Source organism: Pelophylax lessonae (genome assembly GCF_965119305.1).
Source record: "Pelophylax lessonae genome assembly, chromosome: 5".
Taxonomy (NCBI): domain Eukaryota; kingdom Metazoa; phylum Chordata; class Amphibia; order Anura; family Ranidae; genus Pelophylax; species Pelophylax lessonae.
Window position 1 is genome coordinate 116,996,868 of NC_138772.1, and position 26,593 is coordinate 117,023,460.

At 39.3% G+C, this 26,593-nt stretch overlaps 1 protein-coding gene across 1 annotated transcript; it reads right to left on the reverse strand.

Annotated features, from left to right (window-relative positions):
- Positions 1 to 5,727: 5,727 nt before the first annotated feature.
- On the reverse strand, positions 5,728 to 12,451 carry CSRNP1 (cysteine and serine rich nuclear protein 1). The gene is made up of 4 exons (XM_082257734.1): positions 12,289 to 12,451; positions 8,664 to 8,923; positions 7,693 to 7,989; positions 5,728 to 7,151 (listed from the first exon to the last, which is right to left on the reverse strand). The coding sequence occupies exons 1-4, from the start codon at positions 12,443 to 12,445 to the stop codon at positions 6,132 to 6,134; spliced, it is 1,734 nt and encodes a 577-aa protein (XP_082113860.1). The 5' UTR covers positions 12,446 to 12,451; the 3' UTR covers positions 5,728 to 6,131.
- Positions 12,452 to 26,593: the final 14,142 nt, after the last annotated feature.

Here is a 26,593-nt window from a genome sequence, read left to right on the forward strand (position 1 = left end):
AGTGTAATGGGGAGTCGATTTGTAATTTTATGTCCCTAGAGCATCTGACAGTACTCCCCAAATGTTGTGTCTCTGTATGTGGCCAGGCTGTGTAAAAGTCTCACACATGTGGTATCGCTATACTCAGGAGTATCAGATCGTATTTTGGGGTGTAGTTGCAAGTATGCCTATACAGTGTCGGAGAAATAACTTGGTAATATGACAACTTTGTGAAAAAAAATCTTCATTTTGCAAAAGAATTGTGGGGAAAAAATTACAACTTCAATAAAAACTCACCATGCCTCTTACTAAATTCCTTGGAATGTCTACTTTCCAAAAAGGGGTAATTGGGAAGGGGGGTATTTGTACTTTCCCTACTTGTAAATGTCTCAATAAATTAAATAGGTAGTCAGTACATCAGGTGTGATCAATTTTCAATGATTGGCACCATAGCTTGTAGACTCTATAACCTTCTCATAGACCAAATAATTGTTTGAGTTATTTTTACCAAAGATATGTAGCTCTTTAACTTTTGGCCAAAAGTTATGAAGATAAATTACTAAAATTAGCAAAATTTTAAAACAAAAAAGGAAAATGCATTTTCTTTTCCCATTTATAGCGCAAAAAAAAAAAAAACCCCCAGTGATGATTAAATACCACCAAAAGAAAGCCGTTTTTGAAAAAGGACAAAAAGGTCATATGTGTACAGTGTTGCATGACTGAGTAAGTGCCATTCAAAATGTGAGAGCACTGAAAGCTGAAAATTGGTCTGGTTAGGAAGGGGTAGAAATGCCCAGTGGATAAGTAGTTTTTGTAAGCCTTAGTTGAGAAAAAGTATGTGGGCTACCATTGACGAACGACTTTAAAATGCTGATACTTTGACCCACTGGCTTGAATGGTGTCATGGTCCAAGAACAAGGACACAGATCATGAAATCTTCCCCTACATTCTTGTTCTGGGTCAAAAATTGCAGTAAGGTTTGACATGACCGCCAAGCAACTAGCATTTTAATGAGAGTTCAGAAATAGCTGCCTCCAAGTTTGTCTGACAACAAGTTTCTTCTGGCAGTAGCTTTAAAACATATTTTTAAACCGAAGCATTACTCATCCCACTCATTCATTGTGTGTAGTCTGTACACTTTTTTTTTTTAGAAGAGCAATTAGAGTTAGGCTTGAGATCCATTTGCTGTTCAGAAGTGGTAAACACATTTTTTAAGCTAGAAAAAATGAATCTGACATACGCTTTTATAGTCCTGAATATATATATTTTTTTATTTATTACACACACACACACACACACACACACACACACTGTATATTCCTTGTAAATCCAGGAGTTAGTTACATGTACAGTTTTAATCTCTTAATGTTGAGAATTTTACTATTTGTTGGCAGTTAGCTTATCTGCGCACACTGAAATCAATGTGAAAAGCCTAGCGCTAGCTTGTGTTTAAATCTTGCAATTGAAGAATGTTAAAATCCCCAGTGCACCTATGGTCTAAAAACAGTGAGAGGGTGTAAAGAAATCTGTTAAAAAGCATTGCATTTTTTAATTTTTTTGCAGTTTTGCCAGCAAAATCAAAAAGCAAGTACAGAAAATCCCTCTGTTCTCAACATGTTTTATAATATTATAATATCTCAAATTGAAGGAACGTGCAACATCAAGAAAATAACCAGAGACAAAGTATCTATTTTTAAGATTTTTTATTGTAAGTGTAATGAATATTTTCTTCATATTGCTTTGATGAAATGACATACAGCAGTTGCAGATATTCTCATTGCTGACAAAAAAAAAAAAAAAAGTTTGAAAAAAACAAAAAACCCACAAACAGTATTTACAAAAAATGCCAAAGTTAGCAATTGTGAAAGAGGTTCGATAGTTACAAGCCGTGTCAATAAATACCCAGGGCATATAGGCAACACAGATGAAACAATAATACAATCTTATGCATGGCTTTTGGCACAAAACAAATAAATTAAATGCACATTAGGTATGAAGGCAGGATATTTAAATTACCTTAAATTATATATGTAATGCAAAGTAATCCAGGAATGTTGTAACAAAAACATTAGTGCCAATAAATACAGTGAGTACCAGATTGTTCTTGTCAGTATGTTAGAGACCGGAGTAAAACCCATGAATGCCTTCTAAAAGTTTTAATATGCTGTCAAGATCGGCCTGTCAATACTGGAGTTATCTACATTTTAGCAGGAATGTTTTAACACTTGAAATACTAAGAGACATTGGATGCCAAAGTGGTAGAACAGGCCTTAGCATAACCATGTTCCCATAGTGTTTCACAATACCTTCAGAACAGTGCACCCCTTGGGTTTGGCTTTGAACTAGACAGCATATTTAAAAACAGTAACTTATTGGCTCGTTGGACAAATCCAAAACCGCAATGGGCAAGTGTACATAGTAACTTCCAGCAACCATTAGTTAAATTGTATCAGTTTGGAGCAGTTAGTACAATAAAAGGATGACCTTACGTTAGCCATTTTTATAAGCAAAGGTCATTGAAGAAGAGTAACATTGCACTCATCACAAACACAAAGCCAAGAGCCATCTTGTGAGAAGGATCTGTTGTCACACTGAGCTGTGAAAATTAGTCCATGGCATTCACAATTGGGGCCTCCACAGTGTGTACATGATCGGTGCACTTTAAGAAGCTTTCAACAATGAGTACATGTCTAGCATCTATGGGCAACCAACCATGAACATGTCACCCAGTTATAGGATAGACACAGACACAGCATCCAGTAATAAACAGCAGCCAATCAGAACTTACATTATTAACTGCCCATACTTAGCTGTTGAAAGCCGGGTATCCATTGGCTGGCATGATTACTGTAGGTCACAGCTCTGACTTGTATATGCACAGTAATGGTATTTTTTACCTATACACCTATCCAAGCCATAACTAAACTGTCATGAAGTAGAGTATTTGTGCAAGAACCCCAACCCCCCCCCCCCCCCCCTGTCCTTAACAAGAGATTGTGGTTTATTCTTGTTTTTGGGCAGTGATTCAATATGTACTTACTAAAGAACTGGAGTTTTTTTTTCCCCTACACCCACCAATGAGATTAAGACTTTAAAGGCAGAATTAATCCAATTGGTGGCCATGAGTGAATTAGCTCCATATGCAAGAATTGTTGATACATCAGCAAGCAGGTTTCAGTTCACTGCTCCAGAAGTTGTGGGGGGGGGGGGGCAAAAGCTTCTTTCATTCAAAGCCTTTGCTTGCTTTACCTAGCATATTATTACTACACATGACAAGGTCTGGAATATGTGAATAATGTAAATCCTATAGCTTCTTGATGGGCTGAAGCAAGCTGGTACTGGAAGTTTCTAACAAAATGTATTGGTGTAGTGAAAAGATAAAGCACATTTTTACATGCTGTACATGAAAGGACACATTGGTACAAACAAAAACACCGGCATACAGAAGTAGTGCAGGCAAAGGCACTTGTGTGTATCGCTAGAATAAGGACCATTTCTAAATACTATTTCCCCAGTGTGCACTGCAACACAGTAACACTATGGGCCGGATGTATTCAAGTGTCTCTACTAAGAATGAAGAGTTACTTTACATCAGTCACAAGCCAGGCTCAAAGGCTTTCACTGCTGTTTGGACTTGTTGGGGAAAAAATTCTATCCTTAATAAATGATACTTTTATACAATCTGGCCCTTATGGCTTATCTAGTAACATGAAGCATTTGGTGCAGTAGGTGACACTATATCAGCCTTCGTTGAAGTAATATATATGATGGAAGTCAAAATTGTGTTGGCTTTCTGCCTCAGAGCACACTAACTCCAGGTTACCAGAAAAAACCTCTGCATTTGCATTTTACACCTTTGGCACACAGCCTAGGCCAGAGATGGCAAACCTTGGCACCCCAGATGTTTTGGAACTACATTTCCCATGATGCTCATGCACTCTGGAGTTTAGTTGAGTATCATGGGAAATGTAGTTCCAAAACATCTGGGGTGCCAAGGTTTGCCATCACTGGCCTAGGCCATAGGAACTAAAGCACAACATCACTGCCTCAATGCTGTATTACCCACCTAACAATGGCTCAGTACTCAACATGTGCAAACATTTTATTTAGAAAATGCAACCAAGATAAGGGATCACCTTGTGCGTGAATGTTACAATGCCTTAATGCCAACATGGGATTCCTGAGCTCTAATAAAATTCAGGAAAAAAAAGGCAGAATTAAAGTTGCACTTCAATTTGGTTATCTTCCCCTACTGCCCTGCTAAATGACATGGTTCACAGTAGCCAATTAGGTCACAATATAACATATATAAATGAAGTTTTAATAGTCTACAAACTTCAGCGAGCTGGACGGTCATAGTATTAGGATGGTTTTGTAATATCCCTGTGATCGTTTTCACAGCACTAGATAACCTTTAAAGTACAGTAATAAAAAGAAGAAATTAAGTGTAAAAAAAAAAAAAAAAAAAAAAAAAGTTACAGGGTTCTTGGTCTCTGGCCCTATTCAAACATGTTTTATAATTTAAAAATATATAAAACATACTTTTATTACTTAATCATCCCATAAATGTTCATTTTTAATGAACACTCTCACTTAAATATCTGCATTTAAATTTTAAAGCTTAAATATTGTAATATTTCATTTAAATACAAAATGGATTGTAGAAACAAAATATCCATTTGACAATGTATTTAAATGACTGAAATAAATAATTCTGTTTTACATAACACATAATTATTTAAAAGAAATATAATATATAAATAGCCTGGGCCATATATTACTGTGGAATATAAAATAAATCCACCTAAAGATCATGGCAACTGATTTTTTTTTCCCCCCCATTCTGGCTCTATTTATTTTAATATTGCAGTGACTTTGCCAAGATGGTCGATTTCTTGGCATGAACAGCCAACCAACTGCATAGAATTGTATGGCCTAATCCCTAGAAGCTTCAAATAAATATGAATAATTTATGGTAGGATTAAATAATCTGAAATCAAATATAAAAAAAAAAAAAAATATATGGCTTGCAAGTGGAACTCAATACTGGTGGGGGGCAAATTTGAAATCTACCAAGATATTTTTGACAAACATGAAAAATGTTGGAACCTCCCACTACATCCTTGTGCTTGTTAATTTTAATCAGTGGCATTTTTCAATGGCAACACCTCCACATAGTGGAATTGATCTATGGAGTACTGGAAGGTGAGTGGAAGGTGACTGCAAGGTATATAAAACATTCAGCTACACATAAAAAGTCCCTGAATGGACAACTTCTATGTAACTTAGTCCCAAGCTTTCCTCCTTCACGGTGTTTGATAGATGCTCATAAACCTCAATGAAACCACTTAAAAAAAACAGCTATAAAGGAAGGCACATACTTCTGCAACACACAGAAGTGGCCTGGACAGGGAACATGAGAATTGAGGTGTCTCCGAGGTGTCATTTGCACATTAAAATCACCTCTCTTTACCAATCTGCTAAGTGGATATGCCTTAATAAATGGCTGCTGCTTCTATATTGCACTTTCAATGCAGAACTGAGGGGGTAGGGGGGAACTGAACACTTGCCTTATAGTACAGAAGTCAGAAAATATTAGTCTATAAATAATGCAGATATATTATGGAAAAATATGATTGTACTCATAATACATCTGAGGTATTTCCAATTTAAATAAAACTCTTGCTAGTTCAAGCTTCAGACTCATTCCTGGAATTTGCAATAAATAAAACAGCTCTATATAAAGTCTTGTCTTTTTTTTTTTTTTTTTTTCCATTTTTCCTTGTTTTCTGTAAACCCGAGTAGTGCACACTACTTCTGCAAATATTTCTCAATTTTACAATAAATACATGAATAAAGTTTATCTTAAAAGTATTGAACATATGGGAGTTTTTGCACTCCCATCCGTAAAATAGTTGTTCACAGGTCTACAAACAATTCACAATTCTTCAGTTTTATATACAAGCAACTTCTAAGAAAAAAATAGTTCAAAATTGATGTGTAGTAAACAGGTTGCTGTGGCAGTATTCCAAAAATGTGTATTTCCCCATATAAAGACCAAAAATATATGTATCCATGTAGAAACAGTCGAAATTTTTCATCATAGTAAGGTCTCTGCAATATGCCACAGATAGGATACAGTAATCCACCGTTTACGCTATAAGCGATTCAAAAGGAGATGGCGATTTTAAGGCATCTTCTAAATATTGATTGTCACCAGAGGATTCAGAGGAGCTAATCAAAGATTCTAAGAAGCTTGCAGTTGCGTCTGTCGCTGGGGGAAATCCAGGAAAGAATGTTAATAGACACTGCTGAGAACACAAATTATCATATTCACTTAATGAATTGTAAAGAGGTCCAAAATTGTAATCTGATTCATCAGGCAAGTCAAAGGTTTCGGAGGAAAGGCTGATATCCATATAGTTTTTTAAGAGTGGCTCTCCTTGTGTCACAGTAGAATCAGTAGAGACGGCCACAGACACCCCATTGTCCGAAAAGCAATCTGCACCCTGGTTTGCATTTTCGTCTACACATTTTTTAACGTTCGATAAAGAGTTTGCGTACACCCCACTAGTGGATTTTTCTGAACTATAAAGGGACTCGTAAACTTTGTCACAGAAAAAATCTGTGCTATTAAAGAAGCTTAAATTGTCCTGGCAGTCACTGCTGTTTTCCTCGTACTCTGAATCATTGAAATGAAGAATCCGAGCAAGATAGTCTTCCTCAAAGTCTGACTGGGATTTATCAGATGAAGAGGCAATTTCATAAGGGCCTTCAGAGACTTCACTCTGAGAGGAGGAACTTGAACTGTCTGTGGTGTCACTACTACAGCTGTTCTCATTTGCTGGTTCCAAATCCACATTGAAATGATAAGGGGATGAGGCTGGGGAATTTGAGGTGGAGGAACTGGTCGATGTGGTTGTGGGAACAGTCCTGTTATCTTCTTCATCACTGTCCTCAAAGGATGAGCATCCAAATGAATCTAAACGCTCACTGCAGGTTACATCGGGCTCATCATGGCTTTGATTATTTTGATTCTTCTCCTCCAGCTCAAGCTTCATAACTGTATGGATAAAGTGGGTCTGCACACGGGACGAATTGAACTCTACTCTTCCATTTGGGTTTCCACAACCATCCTTTGTACATCCACAAGGGAAAGTCGAATGATCCCTCTGAAAAAAAAAGCACAATTTACGTTACTGAATGATTCAAATGGTTTCAGAAACAAAATATGGCAGCTGAACTTGAAAACCCACCTATGAGGGCAAACAAACTAGATAAAACCCAATATTACGAGAGGGATTACTGTCACAAACAAATTTTGGTGTACTGAGTAATAACATACAGCCGAAAACCCCATTCCGACAGTTGGCTCAAGAGGCAATCAGCTAGGTTGATTTTTTAAATTTTTTTTTTTTTAAAAGACAATCACCATTGCCTTCTCCTAGAGAAGTGCGTTTATATTTAGGAAGTGAGAGAGGCTGTTTAATTTAGGCTCAGAAAAAAAAAAAAAAAAAAAAAAATGGTATGCGGCGAACATTTTAGGTACAGATCAGAAATGTACAGTATAAGAACTAAAATACTTCTTCTAGGAAAATGTATACAGCCAGGATATAGAAGAAAATAATTTAAAAAAATAAAATAAAAATGGACAGGCATTCTTTAAAGCTATAAATATGACGCGAGAGCCATTTTTTGCAAGCCCATACTAACCTGACATTTAATTCCTGCCAAGTTACAGCTGCAAGTTTCTGGATCACAGAAATCCTGGCAATCGCACCCGCATTGTTCTCGTGACTTCCGGATTTCATTAAGCTCGTACTTTTCCGTTTTGTCAATCTTTTTTACTCCTTCGCGTTTGAGCAGTGCCCTTCGTTTCTTGGCAGGGTACATGCGAGGGCTGAAACCATCTTCAATCTCTGCATTGGTCATGTCGATGTCTTCATCACAGATGTCATCTATGCTGAGGTTATTGGCCTTTTCTGATTCTATTGTACCGTTCATTGTAAACTGTAAAAGAAATTTTAATTGAATGTGAGTGCAACTGTAGAAATATGAGATCAATATTACAGAAAAAAATAAATATATAACTGACCAGTGAAAGTAAAAAAAAAACAAAAAAGCCACAAAGAACAATGGTGTGTAGCCAGTTGAGGTAACCAGCCAGTAGACTGAGAAGACCAAACAGGCTATTTTTTTTTTAACTTGTTTCTAGGAGCTACTGAAATTGGCAGCACTTGTTGCTTTCATCACTAGGGTATTAAATACTTTGCCAATTGTAATAAACCATTATTTACCTCCCAAAAAAGGGAATGGAAAGCTTCTTTCGTAGAAAAGGAGATGATGTTATGAGGAGTGTATAGCTGCACATTTTAGCATGACTGTGCTAAACAATGCAAGCAACCTGCAAGATACCTTTGTGATTTGACCCATCGTACACTGAGTGGTTGATTTAGTAAAACTGGAGAGTGGGAAATCTGGCTCAGCTGTGCATGGTAGCCAATCAGCTTCTAACTTCAGCTTGTTCAATTAAGCTTTGACAAATAAACTGGAAGCTGATTGGTGCAAAGAAACCAGATTTTGCACTCTCCAGTTTTAGTAAATCAACCCCCAAGTGTCTGGAATAGACTCAAGAACTCCCAACGGGAGTATATGTACATTCATATTGGTTCATCCAAACTTACCATATTTTTTAATGCCAAAAGCTTCTCCTCCTTTAACCGCTCCTTTAATTTCTCCCTGCGCCGGGTCAATTGTTCCCTGGAAAACTCCTCCATAGTAAATTGCAGGCTATAGCTGTGTTTCCGCCGCATGCCTAGGGTGCAGCCTCCCCGACTCGGCACGCTTGTAAACCCTTGGCATCTTTGGAAGTAGAACACTACCACCCGGTCAAAATGTACTTTGTTCTTCTTTGCAAGTTTTGCTTTCTTTAAAATGGACACGGCTGTAGACAAAAACAGAAATATGTATTATACAAAAAGGATAAAAATCTAGTATATAAAAGATGCGAAGTTATATATAAGCATGTGACGAAAACTTAGGAGAAAAAGTTAAAAAAAAAAGACCAGTAACATAGACAGAAGATGAACTGCTAAATGGCAAACAGTATGACTCGTAGACATGTCATTCAAACAGGACTTTGAAAAAGGAAGTTCACACTATTTTTAAATTCAGATCATTCCACCGATAACTAGATCACTTACCGCTTTTTTTTTTTTTTTTTGGGGCTACTGCTTTGCTCAAAATAAATCACTGAAGTTGTGTCTCACCTATCTAATCTATTCAGCTTGAAACGATGGTTGTCTGAGCACTTGTTACTTACTCCCTTGTTCACTACAAAGGAGCTTGGCAGACAGCCAGCGCCAGTGTTTGCAGCTCCCAGTTTACTGGTGTCGCAGTGAACTGATCATTTCAAATCTTGTTTTCATAATGAGAGCAGAGAGCTTTGCCAGTCATCAGATGAGCGGTAGTTGGCTCATATCAGACGAACACTGATGGCTTTAGGTGGAATAGCCTTTTATCCTGTTTCATGACAGGTCCTATATTTGGTCATTTTCCAGATGCTGACTGCCGGCTGGCAAGGCATGCTGGAAAAAAAAAAAAAAAGCTGAAGCATTCCGGTATACTCAGGCCAGTTTTAAAGGGTCCCTCAACTCCAAACCAAATATTGTAAGCAAGTGCACAGTGTAAACAATACACCCCCTTTACAACAATCTGCTCAATAAAAGAATTATTGCAGTACATTCCTGGGTCATTTGGAGAGCTACTACTACTCTACTGTATTTGGCCATACAACTCTCCACTACACAGGCAGAGGAAAGTATCAAGTCATCAAGTTTCTTTACAGTTAGAGCCGGTTCACACTGGGGCGACCTGTCAGGCGACCTGGTCTCCTGACAGGTCGCCTGCTATAGAGAAGCTGTGGACCTGTTCTAATAGGAGCGACACAAGTCGCTCCGACTTAGAAAGAAAAAGGGTCCGGAGCTTCTTTGGGGCGACCCGGAGCGAACTGCATTGACTTCAATGTTATGAAGTCCGTGCCGGCCGCTCCGAGGTCGCGGTGCGAGCTGCGCACCGCAACTTGTGAGGTCGCCCCGGCAAGTCGGATCGCTCTAATGTGAACCGGCTCTTAATCTTTACTTTGAAGGAAGAACAAATAATACACATAGAAGAAGAAAGAGTATGCAACAGTGATATAGGTGGAAAGACAATAAATGTAAGAGCATCAGGAAGGCGGACAGCAAAAAGTGTTTGAAAAGTGCAGAAACCCTCTCAGAAACTCTTACCAAATCTGGTTCCTACGGGTTACTGCACTCTTTCACACAACATGCTCTTTGCCTTGTTAGTAACCCTTCATAGCTATGACCAATATAAAATGTAATACAAGCTCTATCCATTCAACTTTTCCAGGCTGACCAATGGAAAGTGGCTAATGTCAGGGGATTAGGAAAAACTTTTAGAGAGCACTCTACAGTAATGAGCATGACTAGAGTGTGCCGGGATTATATATTATACTCTAGAATCCAAAGGGGGAAAGCTCTGTGTGTTTACTCAGGTGCTGAAGAGTTGACATCTTTACTGCTGCAGTTACGGAAACTATGCAGATTATTTAAAGACCAGTTTACAATCATACTGCACAGCAGCTGGGACGCAAGACGTTGGCTGGGTACAGAAAACCCAGCCTGATTTGGCAGCAGCTTTTATTCGAATGGGAGTACAATTACACTACTGGCTTATCAGACACATGCAAATTGCTGTACTAGGCTGTGCATTTAAACATCATAAAGTTCAACAAGGTACTTTACCCTACACAGCTTAAAGCAGAAATGATCGGCCTTAAAGTTACTGATAAAGACAGACAAGACTGCTTTCCATAAATTAATCTGGCTCATTGATGCAAGAAACCAGGGAACCCAAAAACAATAATTTTGCTTTTATGCATCCTTTTTTTCACTTTCCCACTTTAAGCTTAAAAGGATAAGTCCACCCTAAACACTATAATCTTTACATCTACTGAAATCTGCAATCTACGACTAACCTAGCAAGCCCTGTAAAGAAGAAATCCATATACATACTTTTTTTTAAGCGGATCTGATCTGGTGCCACGCTGAGCTGTCAGAGGCAGCAGAGGAGGCAGCTGACAATGGAAGCCCCATAGTAAGTTTTTGGGTGATGTCACTTCCTATTCATTTCACAGCTGTTGTTGGGTGGCTCCTCTGCAGAGCTTCCGCCACAGGAGACCAGATCAGACCGGACGGCTTCAAAAATCGGTATGTATACCGATTTCTTCTTTACAGGGTTAGATAAGTTAGTCTTAGATTGTGGATGTCTGGGGATTTAAAGACCTTAGTGTTAGGGTGGACTTCCCCTTTAAAAGTTGGCCATAGATGGATCAGTTGATCAAAAAGAAACCAGATATATTCCCCCCATCCACATGTTTTAGGTGCATGAAGGATTTCTCCCCTGCTGTGCTGCTGTATCCGATAGCGGGGACTCCTCTGCTGTTAGAATACATTGATCAGTGCTGCAGTGGTGAGCTACCAAAAAACGGTCCAACAATCCCATTCATGAGAAGTCAATCATTAGATTGACTTTTCCTTGAACAGGAATGGCCATAGATGGATTGAAATTCGGCCCCTGCTGAACCAGCCAAATTTTGATCCAGGTTAGGAAGGAAACAAGAATCTCTACTAATTGTCAAAGGGGATCCCCAGGCAAGACACACATTTATCCCCAAGGCTCTCCCCCTAGAGGATGTCCCTGCATTCATCCCCCCCCCTTTATTCCTGTTGGGAGAAGCTACTTTATACTCCTGGCTGGCTATATCACCAAGGCTTGTAAAATTCTTCCAGGGGTTGATACTGGAATGAGGGATCAGCAAGGTATCCCTAGTTTAGTTCTTAATGAGGCAAGCACCAGAACTACACCCCCAAGAGCCCTTTACTACATACAGTTTATTGGCAGGCTCTTGGGAGACAAGGTGGCAGCACTGTTTTGCCAGGAAAGAAATCAATGTTTGCAAGCATACACTGACCGCACTGGCACTCCTGGCTGCAAAGCATAAGGCACTTAGAAGAGAGCAGAGGGAGTGTGCTCTGTAGCCCAGCAGGAGAGAACTGGGCACGTCTGGCTTGGGAATCAGTACAGCAGAAGCAGTGATCTCTGCAAACATTAACATTCAACATGGTTTGGCTATTTAAAAAAAATGCTACAATGAAACTGTACATTGCAGGCCTTTTCCCAAAAAGGTTTTCTTTCTGTACCATCATTTCAAAAAAAGCATTCAGCAACTAAACCCCATCTACTTACGGGTATAATCCCTAATGATCGGCCTTGGACTGTAGCTGTATTCATCATCGGATTCTCCTCCTGAAGAGGTGGCAGATGAGGATGGAGATGATGAAGAAGAGGAGTATGTTGAATAGTCTTCCAGGGCCTCAAACTTGCGCTTTAGTAGCCCACTCATGGTTGATGATTTTTACAGACCTTTGGAAAACATAAGAAAATAATGGGTTTTTTTTCAGTCCATAATATATATATATATATATATATATATATATATAAAAAAAAAAAAAGAAGGAGTAATATTCTATATACACACACACACACACACACACACACACACACACACACACACACGTAAATTCATTCCTGTAACATACAGGAAATAAGATAAAGCTAGGACTGTAATAATGCTGCAACTGTTTCCTGTCACTTCCCATTCAGCTCCAGTGAGCTCATTCAGTGAACGAAGGAAAAAAAAAAAAAGAAAAAAGAAAAAAAATATATAAAAATTGCCTGGCTCTTTAGAGAATACTTGCATTATTTGCATGCTGTACATCCCCAGGGAAACACACAGGCAGAGGACCTTAATAAAATGCTGAAACACAGACATTAATAGCACAGAATTGTCGCCCCCCCCCCCTTTTTTTTTGCAACCTGAAGATGTATCAATAAAAGTGGGTCCTAAGCAAGGGCATTTTATGCCTCCGATTCAATTATGTCCTAGTGGTGCCTCTCTCGTCTACATGGATATCTGCCTTCACAAGGACAAAATTAACCTCTTAACTGCCAATAACAGTCAAACTGCCAAATAATAAGAAATAAAACTGATTCTTGCTAGAAATAAAAACAAAAAGAATAAATACCTAAATGCTATGCCTGTATCAGCATGACCAGACAGAGTAAAGCAGCAATCCAGTAAGCGATAAGGAGATGCAACGCCGTTTAATGCTTCAATAGAAAAAGAGCCAACCCGCCTCAATGAGGGAGTGAAATGAATCGCCTTGCTTCATCACGATTTTATTATACGCTTACAAGACAGCAGTTTAATATTAGCTTGTATGTAGGAGGGAGCTAGCACAGACATCATGGCACAAGCATTATCTGGAAAGATGACTCAGGGTGACTCAGTGATCTGCCTGAGTGTTTATCAATCAACGTGACAACAGTCAGGGTATTGTGACGAGCAAGAGCCCAAAAACTTTTACTGCTCTGCTAGTAAGCGTGCTGACGTCAATGTGGAATGTGCGATGACGAAGAGGGCTGAGCCTAAGAATTACATGGAAGGCAGCAGACTGAATGACATCAGGTCTTCTTTCCTCAGATCATATGTAGTAGGGATTGAGGGATCAGTGTTTATTACTGCAATTCCCTTCATGCAGTTTCTAGGATCTGGACTGAAGAGGTTAACCCTAACACAGCAACTGCCTTCCACATAATAGTCTTCTCTTCTTAGCATCTAATAAGCGAAAGGTCAAAAATATGTCTTGTACTGCACATAGCTGCAAGGTTAACCATTTCATGCAAAATTGTGTTCTAAAATATAATCACTGCTCCCCTCCCAATCATTTTAGAAGTCAAGTGACAAAAAGGGATGATTACAGGTGGCATTAGACACCAGCAGATTCCAATTGTCCAGCAAATAGAGTTGCCAGATGAAAGGATTACAACATCAGACACATTACTGCGCCACCTAGGTGTTGTAAAAGGCAGTGCTATATATATATATATATATATATATATATATATATATATATATATATATATATATATATACATACATACATACATACATACATACACACACATACATACATACACACACATATATATATATATATATATATATATATATATATATATATATATATATATATATATATATATATATATATATATATATACACACACCCCTACATACATACACATATACACACACATGGCCAAGTCAAATGGATATATGGCTACTCAATATTCAGATGAGAACACAAGACAGTGAAGGAAGTCGCACAACTTCTATTGCCCCATACGATTTTAATGGTAGGCAGTTCAGTATGCCAACGGTTCCATTGGCAATGTTCAGACGATGGGCCAGTCATCCTTTCACCTTCTACAAATTCGCTGCCAATTTCATGTCAACTGACCTCTCCATGAAGTGGTATGTTAACTGTTAAAAACAATTCTAATATATTTTTACAGCTTAACGGATGATGTCATTGGAAGCCCGCGACTAGAAGGTTCCAATGGTGCACAATGAAAACCCGTGGCTTTGCTAGCTAAAAAGCAGGCTTGATCCACCCTCTGGATTGTATACAATTTTTGGGCATTTTTTTTTAGCCATTTTGCCAAGGCACCCCTGAAGAAACTTGAAGGCACTGTGGTTGAAAAAGGCTGTGCTAACTAATTTCTGCTGGACCAAACAAACAACAGAACTACAAGATCATTTTGGGACATCAGGATGTTCATCCCCAGCTGTTTTTAGGTCTGTAGATGGTCACATGACTATTTCAGAATATCTTGGTTCATGCATCCATTTTGGCCATATGCAATTACTCATCCAATACTATGGGGGAGATTTACCTGTACTTTTTATGGAGGGATCTGTGGCTCTATAAGACCCGAAACCCCTCATCTGCATTTAAAATCATTCAAAACTCCAAGCTTGGCTGTTTTGAATACGGTCTTTTGAAAAAAAAAAAAAAAAAAAAAAAAAAAAAAGAGCTCCAGTAACCCAGAAGCGATGTCAAGATATCGCTTCTGGGTTTCCAATCAGAGCCAATTCTGAATTTGTTTGGGTCTTTGGCCAGCCAGCAGGTGTGCCAGCTGGTCGCTCGGGACTCTCGGTGGGAAGGGAGACCCGGGCGGAGCAGCGGCGGGGGGGGGGGGGGTTGGAAGAGTCCCCTCCCACTAATTTGTAATAACAGTTGAGCGGCTGCTTAGCCACATCAGTTGCTATAAGAAAGCTGCCCAATGCGCTTTAAAAAACATAGAACAAAAAACATACTGGGGTGATGCCTGTAGCTGCAGACATCACTCCGGTACAACCACTTGAAGCAATAAAATCGGTCATATCCTAAAATAAAATTCAGATGCTATTAACAGGTTTTTGTTTCAAATTGCAGACAGGGAATGAGTTGCTGACTGTTTTAATACTACCATAAGTAGCTTGGAATTTTTCTCCAAGCATAGAAACAGAAGTATACTAGCAGATGATATCTTGAGTGTCTCCAAAAATGCCATCCTTGTCTTTTAAAACTGGTCAAATCCAGGGGGCAAATGCCCTCCTGTCCCCCTATGTAACTACTTTATAATTCAAAGACACTTGAACAATATTTTTTCCATTTTTCTATCACAGATCCAATGGGTATAGACATCAAGCACAATATTTAATGCTAATAGAGGGGGGGTTGCAAATAACATCAGCATCAGCAAACGGAAACTTTAACCAAACCAAAAGCACTGGGCAGGTGATTAAATCTGAATTAGTGCTATATTTGCAGAGTGGGGAAACAGTAAGCTGGTTAATTATTTACAAGTGTGTTATGCGAGACTTGCAATGGCCACGATGTCTGATTTAATGTACAGCAAGAAGACACTGGCTCAGCTCTGAGGTTTCAGATATTTCTTAATGACAATGCACATTATAAAACACATTCTGGAATCACACACACCTACTATAGTGCAAACTGGTTTGGTGAAAATGCCAACATGGGACATCGTTGAGGAAAATTGTCAGTTTCCTGGGCAGGTCATAAATGAAGCTCCTCATTGGCTACATGAAGCTTCTCATTGGCTACATGCAAACTGTACTAAACTAGAAGAACCACACTGAGGATTAAAATCAGACCAGCGAAAGATGTATTCTTCTTGAGCTAGGAATTCCTGAATTATGTAGGAGGCTCATTTATAAGAAAGCAAGAGCCCACTCCTCCATAGTGGGCAGACAGTTTGTACATCTTTAATACCTAAATCTTTAAAATCAGTTGCTAGGATTTCCTGTGCTTTTCATCAAGGCGTATCACTTGCTTATTAAACTTGCCCAAATATCATGGGTACAGAAGGACATTTCTTGCAAGTGGTAATTTTGGCGGTCCAAGCCAACATGCAACCTCTTCATTGGCTATTTCTGGATCTCTATTGGAAGCTGCAGGATCCTGGTTGCATGACTATTGATCTCTATTTGAAATTCCTGAAAGCTTGAACTTCTAGTGCACTGAACTGGTCTGCAGATTTTTTTACCTTTCATTTTAGGCTATGCAGCTGGCAACGATGTCACTAAATATTGATCGATACCCAAAAAAAATTAAAAAAAAATGTGTTAGCTTGCATTAATTAATAAAACCTCTAGCAGACTTGATTATATCTTTATTATCTTTTTAATATCCTCAGATATTTCCACTGGTTGCCATTTCCATGCAGCCACAAGCCAATGCCTCAGTAACATACCAAGCAGCTGTGTGTTAAAGAAAACCGTGTAAACACACCCACCACCCATTCTGCAGAAAAATCTCTCCTGTTGACACAGGCCAAAGTTCAAGAGTTCAAACACAGCAATTTATAGATCAGCTTGTTTTACTGCACAAGCCCGCATATGTACTAATGGGGCCTTTGACTGTCTATAGGCCACAATTACAGTATGTAAAAGTTGCCATAAAACTGACCAAACTACCCACAGGGAACAACACACCTATTCACCACGAGCAAACAAAACAAACCAATTGCCCTGCATCTATTTACCACAGCATGTTTGTGGGTTTCCAATGTCTACCAAACACAATATTTGTAAACAATCAGTTGCAGCCAAGCGTGCAAAACTCAATGTAGCGCTAAAAAAAGTACAAATGCAAATTTGACTAAACACACACATCAATTGTACGTGTCCAAAAAAAAAAAAAAAAAAAGTGTGTGTGTGTGTGTGTATATATATATATATATATATATATATATATTTTATATATGATAAATATAAATATACACAATTTTTTTAACTTATTCCTCAAAACAAAAATTTTATTAAATATGGTTAAAAGAAAGAAAAAAAATTGTGTGTAATATATATTTTTATACACGCACACTCTGAAAAGCAGCTGGCTGTCCAATTTCCCTGACAGACAATAAGCACTCGTTAAGTGCCAGTCTACAGGGTGGCCTTCCATCCCTTGGCCGCACAGTCAGGACACTTAACAGCTGGACCAACAATGCCTAAACCTTCTCACGCTGATGGAATGCAACCTGTCCTGCCTAAGCATTCTGTACACAATTTGCATGCCCTGTACAGCCACCTTTTTATTATTACAGCATCTACTGCCATTTTAATGTATACATTATAAAAAAAATACCCACTATACAAATCTTACCCTGCGTGAATCAGGTCACTGCTACTGACCTTACAAAATTCCCCACACATATAATAGGAGCGGTGTGGCTTTCTGGTGTTATTCCGCAATTGTTTCCCACTGAATTATGTATGGTAAATTGCTGCCAGATGTTTCATGAAGTGGCTCTAGACTGCACTAGAAAGGACACACTGTTAAGCCGCTTTGCTCACGGGGCTGTTACAAAGTGAGCACAGCACGAAATTATCAGAGAGAGCCAGTGGCCAAGTGTCACCCGAGCTTTGAATGAAGGGGTCGCTTGAGGACGTCGGGGCCTAAAGTAACTGCCATTTCAGCTTCTATTTTAGAAAAAACACCTGATGTCTTGCAAGGGCAGCGTTGTTTCAGCGCATGATCAGAAGAGTACAGCACTGCTCCATATTTGATTTCTTGCATGGATAAAAGTCCAAATTAAAATCTATACTATATAAATTTTAAGGATTAAAATATATAATAATAATAATAATAATAATAATAATAATAATAAATGCAGTATAGGCTCTGACCAATGTTCTTAAATCATCATAATAAATGTATCACAGATGTGCAATGTACCTTCATGCCTCTTTATCAGTGTTTCTCAACTCCGGTCTTCAGGGCACACTAACAGGCCAGATTTTAAGTATTACCTTGGGGAGATGCAGACTAGAATACTGCAATCACTGAGCAGCAAATGATATCACCTGTGATGTACTTCGGTTTTCTTGCAAACCTGGCCTGTTAGTGTGCGCTGAGGACCGGAGTTGAGAAACACTGCTTTATATTAAGTTTGCTGCTCTAACGTACACCCTGTGCAGGCTGCCATTGTAATATGCAACAGTAAAAAAAAAAAAAAAAAACACACACCACACTACTTTTTTGCATTGCACGGTGTAATGTTAATATTCTACTGTATTCAGCATTTTCTCAATAATTCTCTCTTTCTAGAGATTTTTTTTTAAGGTTGTCATGATGTCATAATCTAACAGCTGGAGTGTGTTGCCTAATAATAAAGGTTACACACAATATTACAAAGGGTGGGGTCTGAGCAGGTCAGCTAAGGTCTATATAAGGATAGTAAACTGTCAAAATTAAAATGCTTATTTGTTCAGATGGGGAAAGTATTACACTATCCCTTTAAAATGACTAAAGCTGGATACACACTAGAGCTGCACGATTCTGGCCAAAATGAGAATCACGATTTTTTTGCTTGGAATAAAGATCACGATTCTCTGTGTAACATCTTTTACATTATAAAAAAAATTGGGATAACTTTACGGTTTTGTTTTATTTTTTTATTCATTAAAGTGTATTAATTGCGTTTGAAAGACTGCTGCGCAAATACAGTGTGACACAAAAATTTACAACAATCACCATTTTATTCTGCAGGGTCTCTGCTAAAAAAAAAAAATATATAAATGTTTGGGGGTTCTAACTACTTTTCTAGGAAAAATAAACTGATTTAACTTGCAAGCAACAAGTGTAGGAAAAAGGTTTAGTCTTTACGAGGTTAAACTTCCATCCTCTGGCAGAGGGAAAGAAAAGATACAATGTAATCATTTGTGTTTACAGTTCAGTGGGAGACTAATGCTGATAGGCTTTTGCGGGAGGCTTTTTTTTTTTTTTTTTTTGACAGCTGCTCCCTCACAGCTATGTAAAGAATCGAGCAAGTGTCATGTTAAGATCGTCAGGTGGAGTGAATCTCGATCTCGATTCTGTTACGATCGTGCAGCTCTAATACACACTATACAACTTTTGTTGATAGATTTCCCTTCAACTGTATAGTACAAGGGCCTGTGTGGTTGCATACAAATTGAAAGAGTTTAGGTCTGACCTGAGACCTCATATTATATGGTTTTGGTAAATCTAAAAAGGAAAATAAATCTTCAGAAAATTGTATAGTGTGTATCACCTTTTCTATATGTATCCAATATGATCACCCAAGCAAAAACATTCCCATTATACGATATACAAGAAATGCAAAGACTACAGTCTACACCCCTCCCCTCCCCCCCCCCCCCCTTCATCCAGGACCAGCAAAAGAATTACAACACAGCTAACAAAAATAATTCCTGAAATAGCAATGCAGGAAAAATAAAAAATTTAGAGTGTGTCAAATTCCAACATTCTGCTACATACAAGAAGGACTATTTAAACTTTATTTTATTTCAGGTTATTAAAAAAATAATCTGCCTCACTTGCCACTGCCAAAAGACATTCTGTTCTTGGCTCAGCCATCTTACTCATCTATTTTACTAAAAACAGCTTTTTTGAACAAGTACAAGAGTCGATGGACAAAAACCACAGGAATTCCAGCCTGGCACCACCACTCCCACTAGATGCTAGGCATTAAAGCTACAGACCCTCAAAAATAAAAAATACCTTCCTATGATGAAATCATGACAACTGTTGGAAGTGTAGCGGTTTGCTATTGTAGAATAGAACCACAAAGCAATATAAAACCAACTAACGCGCCCCCTATCTATATCCTCTTTTTTCATGGTTTCCTAATGCCTTTACATATAAGACGTCCTAATATATGAGAAACATGCCATCGTAGAACAGGTCTGCTTGATAATATGGGAATTTTTGAATTCAATAAAACAAGTCAACTTGGGATTAACATGGCAATTCTGGTACATGGACTGGAAACTTTGTATGAGGCCTTAGAACAAGCAGTGATATGTGTGACATGTTCTACAATTTTAAGGGCATACTGTAATGTCGATGGTACCATTATTTCCCACTGCAAATGGAATTCTGTGACTCTGCCAGCAAGGGAGGGCTCAGGGTAGCTGCCAGCGATTATTGCAGGTAAGACCCCCATGCTGGTTAGACTGAAGTTGATCGATCAACTTGGTACATTCAGCCTGCTAATACACAGTTTGAATCTCGGACAGTTCCTGGGGATTTACTGTTCCATTTTAAACACAAGGGGGTTCAAATAGGCAAAGAACACCGGAAAAAATGTGGTCCAATTTTTTTTATAGCAAAAGCTCTGGCTGCCATGAGTAATAGTTCTGTTCTCGGAAACAGAAAAAAAACAAGTTTGGTGATAAATATTAAAAATCAAGCTATACCCTTTACTTACAGCAAAAAAACATGAAGGTTCAAGCCAAACAAAGCGTTTTCTTCAAAGTTGACCTTATAGAGAGGGGCCACCCCAAGTTATACTGCAGTGCCAGAATCTCCAGCACACATTTCAGAATACTGAGCTAGGGAGAAGAGAGGTGGGGATGGCATTATTCCACTTTCGTGTTATTGGCAAATGGCATTTTCCATTTATAGAGGAATCTCAAGAACGTATAGGCCTCTGCTATAGAGGACAGTAAACATTGTGCACATTTTTTTTATAGCACCCCCCTATACAAGATGGCCAACGTCTGGGTTTGTGATGAGCACTTGAGTAATACTCATTTGTCTCCTCTTTACAACATCACAAGTAATATCACTATTGTTTGATTTAATACTGGACTAATGACAGAACACTGTGCTTGCCTTTGTAGGCATTGATAATGCCAACCTATACACGTATCATTTTGTTGTATGCTTTGCAGTTCATACCGATGAGCAAGTCATTGGAACTCATTAGCCTGCATGAAATCCAGTTAAAATAGGCCATAAAAGACAAGCGTAGTGCTATAAACATTTAAAGAGGTGTGTAAAAACATTTAAACCTCAGGAAGCAAGTGGGAGTTTTTGCAGAGCACGCCTTCCTTTCTGAAAGCCCAGACACCTGTTTACAGACAGTGAAACAGACACGTGTAGCAGCCGCTGGATCACTGAGATGCAAATACAGAGGAAGGATTAGAGATGTGGTAGAACTGGATCTGCCTGCTAGGAGTATGCGCTCCAGGTTAAGACTTTCAGGCACATTCTCAGAACATTGCAAGTACTAGACAAAACTAGAGAAAGGAATTGCAAAAAAAGCATTTGTTTCCTCTATTAAGCTGCTCACATTTTGCAAAGAAGTGGAAAACACGATCAGGCCTCCGAGGAGAAAATCCTCAATATAACTAAATTACCATAAGTATCCTTTAAGAGTTAAAATGGAAATAATCCTTTTTGGATGGAGCACTTTATATTATTCCGGGGATAGATGTATTGGCCTGGCCGTAAGCTATTTTGCTGCTGGCCTCCTGGGGTTGTACTAAGAAGAGCCCCACATACCATAAAATGCACTGTAAGGCATAAAACATAATGACTAATCATATTTCCCACTGTGTTACTACAGGTCACCATGACTGCATTGTTGCACTTAGTACTGGGAAAGATTTGTTCAGCGCTCAGGAAAAGGATGCAAAACAGTGCCCCCCATACTCCTGTCACATGCAATAGATAGGGTGTATCACCCTGTGCCCCTCTCAGTCCACCAGCTGTCTGTGGTTGCCATGGAGTGCTCTCTTTACATTTGGCCAACTGCTTGCTTTCTAGCATATAGAAAGTACTTGGTGTCTTTTTTGCCTGGTCAGCTGAGGACAGATAGGGTTGAGTGGGTGACTCAACCATTGTGGCATCAGTAGCTTTTAGAGTAGACATAAATCTGCCCCCTGCTGGTTGCCAGTCACAGTTCTGGAGATTGTGTGTGGTGAAGTGGCATTCTCCCTACCACTGTGCCCTGGGCGGCTGCCCCCCCCTAACCACCCCTTGTCCCAGTCCCGACTGAACTCTACTTTTCATAAGGCGACTTCCATTTACAATGCTAGGTCTTCAACACTATGGCACTGGTGATGAGTCGGTATTGTAGTGGTAGGTACCAAGGTGAGCCGGTATTGTAGTGGTAGGTACCAAGGTGAGCCGGTATTGTAGTGGTAGGTACCAAGGCGAGCTGGTATTGTAGTGGTAGGTACCAAGGTGAGCTGGTATTGTAGTGGTAGGTACCAAGGCAAGCTGCAGACACTAGGTGACCTAGAGATGGAGCCTTTTCAAAGAAATCTGTACAGAGACAATACCTAGACTGCTGACCTTTTTACAATGCTCGTTGCCTGGCTCTCTCTGGCTTCATTACTCCCTGAATGCACATACCCAGAACAAGCATGCAGCAAGTGAAGTCAAGACTGATCTTACAACTCCTGACCATTACACTTGTTCTGGATAAGCATGACAGGCAGCTAGCCATGGTCTGCAGAGGCCAGCAATATCAGCAAACATATTGCTCCCAATAAAGGTTTCCTTTCCCAGCTGTACGTGGCCCCAGGCTGCCAAGTGGACATCCTTTCCCTAACACCAGATCTTACAAATTGGAATGGCTCAGTGCACGTTTGCATCTTTTCAAAGCTTAGAATAAAAAAAAATAGCTCTACTCAGGAGCAAACATTTCTAATGCTGCAATCTCCATTCATAAATGACGTATAGTAATAAGGGGGGTGGGGGTTTGGAGAATGTATCTCACACTCTGTTCTCAATGTGTTCCAGGTTTATAGGAACAAGCCAGACAGACTGTACTTCAAGTCCGCAGTATTAATCCAAATCCTACCATGCGACCCTAAATCCCAGCAGCTTGTCTGGGTGGATACGAGAAATCACAGTGACAGAACGGAAACAAAGGCTTGCAGAAAAAAACCACAGCTAAGGCAAACACAGAGCCTGCTAACAGGAATCCAAAAAAAAAAAAAATCTGAATACATCAAAATGGGAAGATCTCTCATTGTTCCATTTAGAATATTCCAAAGAGGCCGGGGGCTGACCTATGGCCACCTTGTTCTGTACAGCACCTGTGAAAGGCAGTGTGTCCTAGACTGCTGCAGAACACAATACCTCCACTCATCAGAGATAAAGGGAAATTTCCCACACAACACAATGTGGTGGAAATGGGGGAAGGAACCAATCTAAGGAGGGGGGAGATTCAAGTCAAGACAGAATGGCAAGCGTGTGCTTTAGATAAACCCCATGCACTGATAATTTGACCAATTAGTGGGAGAACCATATTCTTCCTAATGTTTTTAAGACATACATAAGAAAAGAAACAGACTTACAGTAACAATCTTATCAACAGGAATTCATGCATAAGGCCTCTTGCATACAGAAGCCTAAAAACACCAAGTTTTTGGGAATTCAGGCTTTTTTTTTTTTTTTTTTTAAAACTGATCTAAATGCAGCCCAAAATTTTAATAGGCCTGTACACAGACATGTAAACTTGTACTGCATATAGATTAGAAAAAAAAGAAGCACACACTAACAGATAGTGCAGCAATGACTGGTAGCCAGAGATCATGTGACCATAGCTGCCTAAGCTAGGGGCTGGGGAAAAAAAAAAGGATATATATATTTTTTTTTTTTTATTATAATAATAAAACTTTAAAGTGAATCATGTGAAATTTAAAACTATATTGGCAGGTCCACTTTACCATGCAAAAAGGAACGATTACTATTAAAATGAGCTATAATAGGCCATATTATTGGACAAGGAATAATGCTCCAATTAATAACAATAAGAAAGTAGTTACCCAGGTTTTAATTAAATCCTGCTAAAACCAAGCCTGAGCAATGCAAATGTTAAAGTTAAGCCGAACTCTGCTCTTATTGAGCCTTCCTTTTGGGCCCTGAGGCTGTCCATCACATTAAAGGGTCAATAGGGAGATGGGGGGGCAGGACAAAGCATACGTTTTTATAAGAAAAGTCATGCTTTGCATAAAATGTTGAGTTGTCTATCTCTGGATCTAGTTAATAATGCAGTCTTCTCGGAGGGTAATCTCTGCTTATGGATAGGTCCAATTTGCAGTTTTCATTACTTTAAGAATTATGCAGTAGCAATAGGATGTCCGCCCCTTTAATTAGTTGCATGACATTGCAGTGTGAGCCAGTCACTGTGTGTACCCATACAAGAACATACCCGACTGTACTGCAATCCAGAAGAACAGTGCTGTCAAGCTATGAAATGTTATGTAACACGTTGCATTGTTTTAGTGAAGAGTATGCACTGTTCATTCCACACGCACAGCCTGGGACTTGCTGGGGCCTTGAATGAGTTAATGCCCTGGGGGGAATGTGTTCTCTGTCTGCAGGGATCTCCAGCTTAAAGAAAGGCCATTATCTCACTTCACAAGCTGTGGGGGCAAGCTACTTAATTAACACCATCAATAGCAAGAGCAATGTGTAGACTGCTGACCTTTCATTGTGGAAATGCCCATTCCCTGGCACTCGGGTACATTCAATGGCTTCAAACCACCTGACCTAGGATGCCAATTAGCAGTTCTGACTCCACTTGTCACATGATTAATCCATGGCAGAAAAATAAAAAAGCAAAATGAGCCAAGCAACCAGCAATTTCAGGAGCTCAGTAATAGAAGCCTTTACAGGTTTCCTTTAACACAAGGTAAGAATAGGGAAGGGTACATTTTTCTTCTCTACCTGTGTACCAGGAAATGTATTTTTACTTCCTTTCCCAGGGACAACAGGAAGTGAGAGAAAACCCCATCTTACATACAGTAGTTGTCACTGAAACAGATGTCCCCATTAAAAGATTTATCCTCACATCTTGTCCTGGTGACAACATTAACATTTTGTATTTCCCATCACTTTCTGACTTAATGATCACCAGGACAAATAGGGGGGGGGGGGGGGTGGAGAATTTACCAAGGGGGACAAGAGATTGCAATAACACCTGTCCATGGTTCTAACCCTTCCTCCTAATCAAAAAAAAAATATATATATGTTTTCAAACACTTTACCATTTTCAAGAGTTTACGAATGTAAGATTGCCTTTAGACGACTGGGGGTACAGCATTGGATAGACTGGCCATAACTACAGAGGAAAGGGTTGGTGGGGCAGTGTGGTCAGGCAGTGCGAAATGCAAATAGAATACTGTGGTGTAATATGAGAGGGAGTTCCAGCATGGGGGGGGGGGGGGGGGAGGTCCCAATTCCTGTACATAGAATTCTAAGGTGTAATAACAGAAGACCACCAACAGGAGGAGGGAGATCCTGATTACTCCTATAGGGAACTCTGGGGTGTAATAATAGAAGATTACCAACAGGAGGAGGGAGATCCTGATTACTCCTATAGGAAACTCTGGGGTGCAATAACAGAAGATTACCAACAGGAGGAGGGAGATCCTGATTACTCCTATAGGGAACTCTGGGGTGTAATAATAGAAGATTACCAACAGGAGGAGGGAGATCCTGATTACTCTTATATTGAATTCTAGGGTGTAATAACAGCAGATCACCAACAAGAGGAGGGAGATCCCGATTAATCCTATAAGGAACTCTGGGGTGTAATAACAGAAGATCACCAACAGGAGAAGGGAGATCCTGATTACTCTTCTATAGAACTCTGGGGTGTAATAACAGCAGATCACCAACAGGAGGAAGGAGATCCTGATAACTCCTCTATAGAATTCTGGGATGCATCATTATGGGGATCACCAGGAGGAGGAGAAGGTCCTAATCCCCATATATAGATCTTTATCACTAGAGGGATCACAAGCAAAAGGAAGGGGGTTCTGATCCCCCTATATAGATCTAGTGAGACCTCATTTAGAATACTGTGTCCAGATCTGGAGAGCCCACTTACAAAAAGATATTAATAAGCTAGAATGGACAATAAAATGAGTGAAAGATCGGAAGGATAATGCAGGAATTTATGTTCCAGCTTTGTAAAAGGAGGGAAGGGTGGGGGTTGATGTTTAAACATTAAATACATGAAGGGGGTGAATAGGTTTCAGGAGGACAGAATTTTCAATTTGAATCCAAAATCAAGAACATTGGAAATGACCTCAAACTAGCAGGAGAAAGTTCACAACTAATCTTAGAAAATAATAAAATTACTGAAAGGGTAGTTGATGCCTGGAACAGACTTCCAGCAGAGGCAGAGAGTCAGACAATGATCAGACTTCTTCTTCTATGAAATGATCAGTTAGGAGGGAAAATTCCAGCGACTGATGAGCTCACTTCCAGCATATCAGAGGTGTGAGTCACTCCATGTCATTCTCTCATCCTTCCTATTGCCAAACAGGAGGCTGATGATGTCAAAAGTT

Excerpts from the sequence above, each read along its gene's own strand:
- CSRNP1 (XM_082257734.1), bottom strand. The coding sequence starts at position 12,445 with ATGAGTGGGCTACTAAAGCGCAAGTTTGAGGCCCTGGAAGACTATTCA. Across the intron at positions 8,924-12,288 it reads GATCATTAGGGATTATACCC|CCGTGTCCATTTTAAAGAAA; the intron begins GTAAGTAGATGG and ends TTTTGTCTACAG. Across the intron at positions 7,990-8,663 it reads TTTTGGCATTAAAAAATATG|TTTACAATGAACGGTACAAT; the intron begins GTAAGTTTGGAT and ends TTTCTTTTACAG.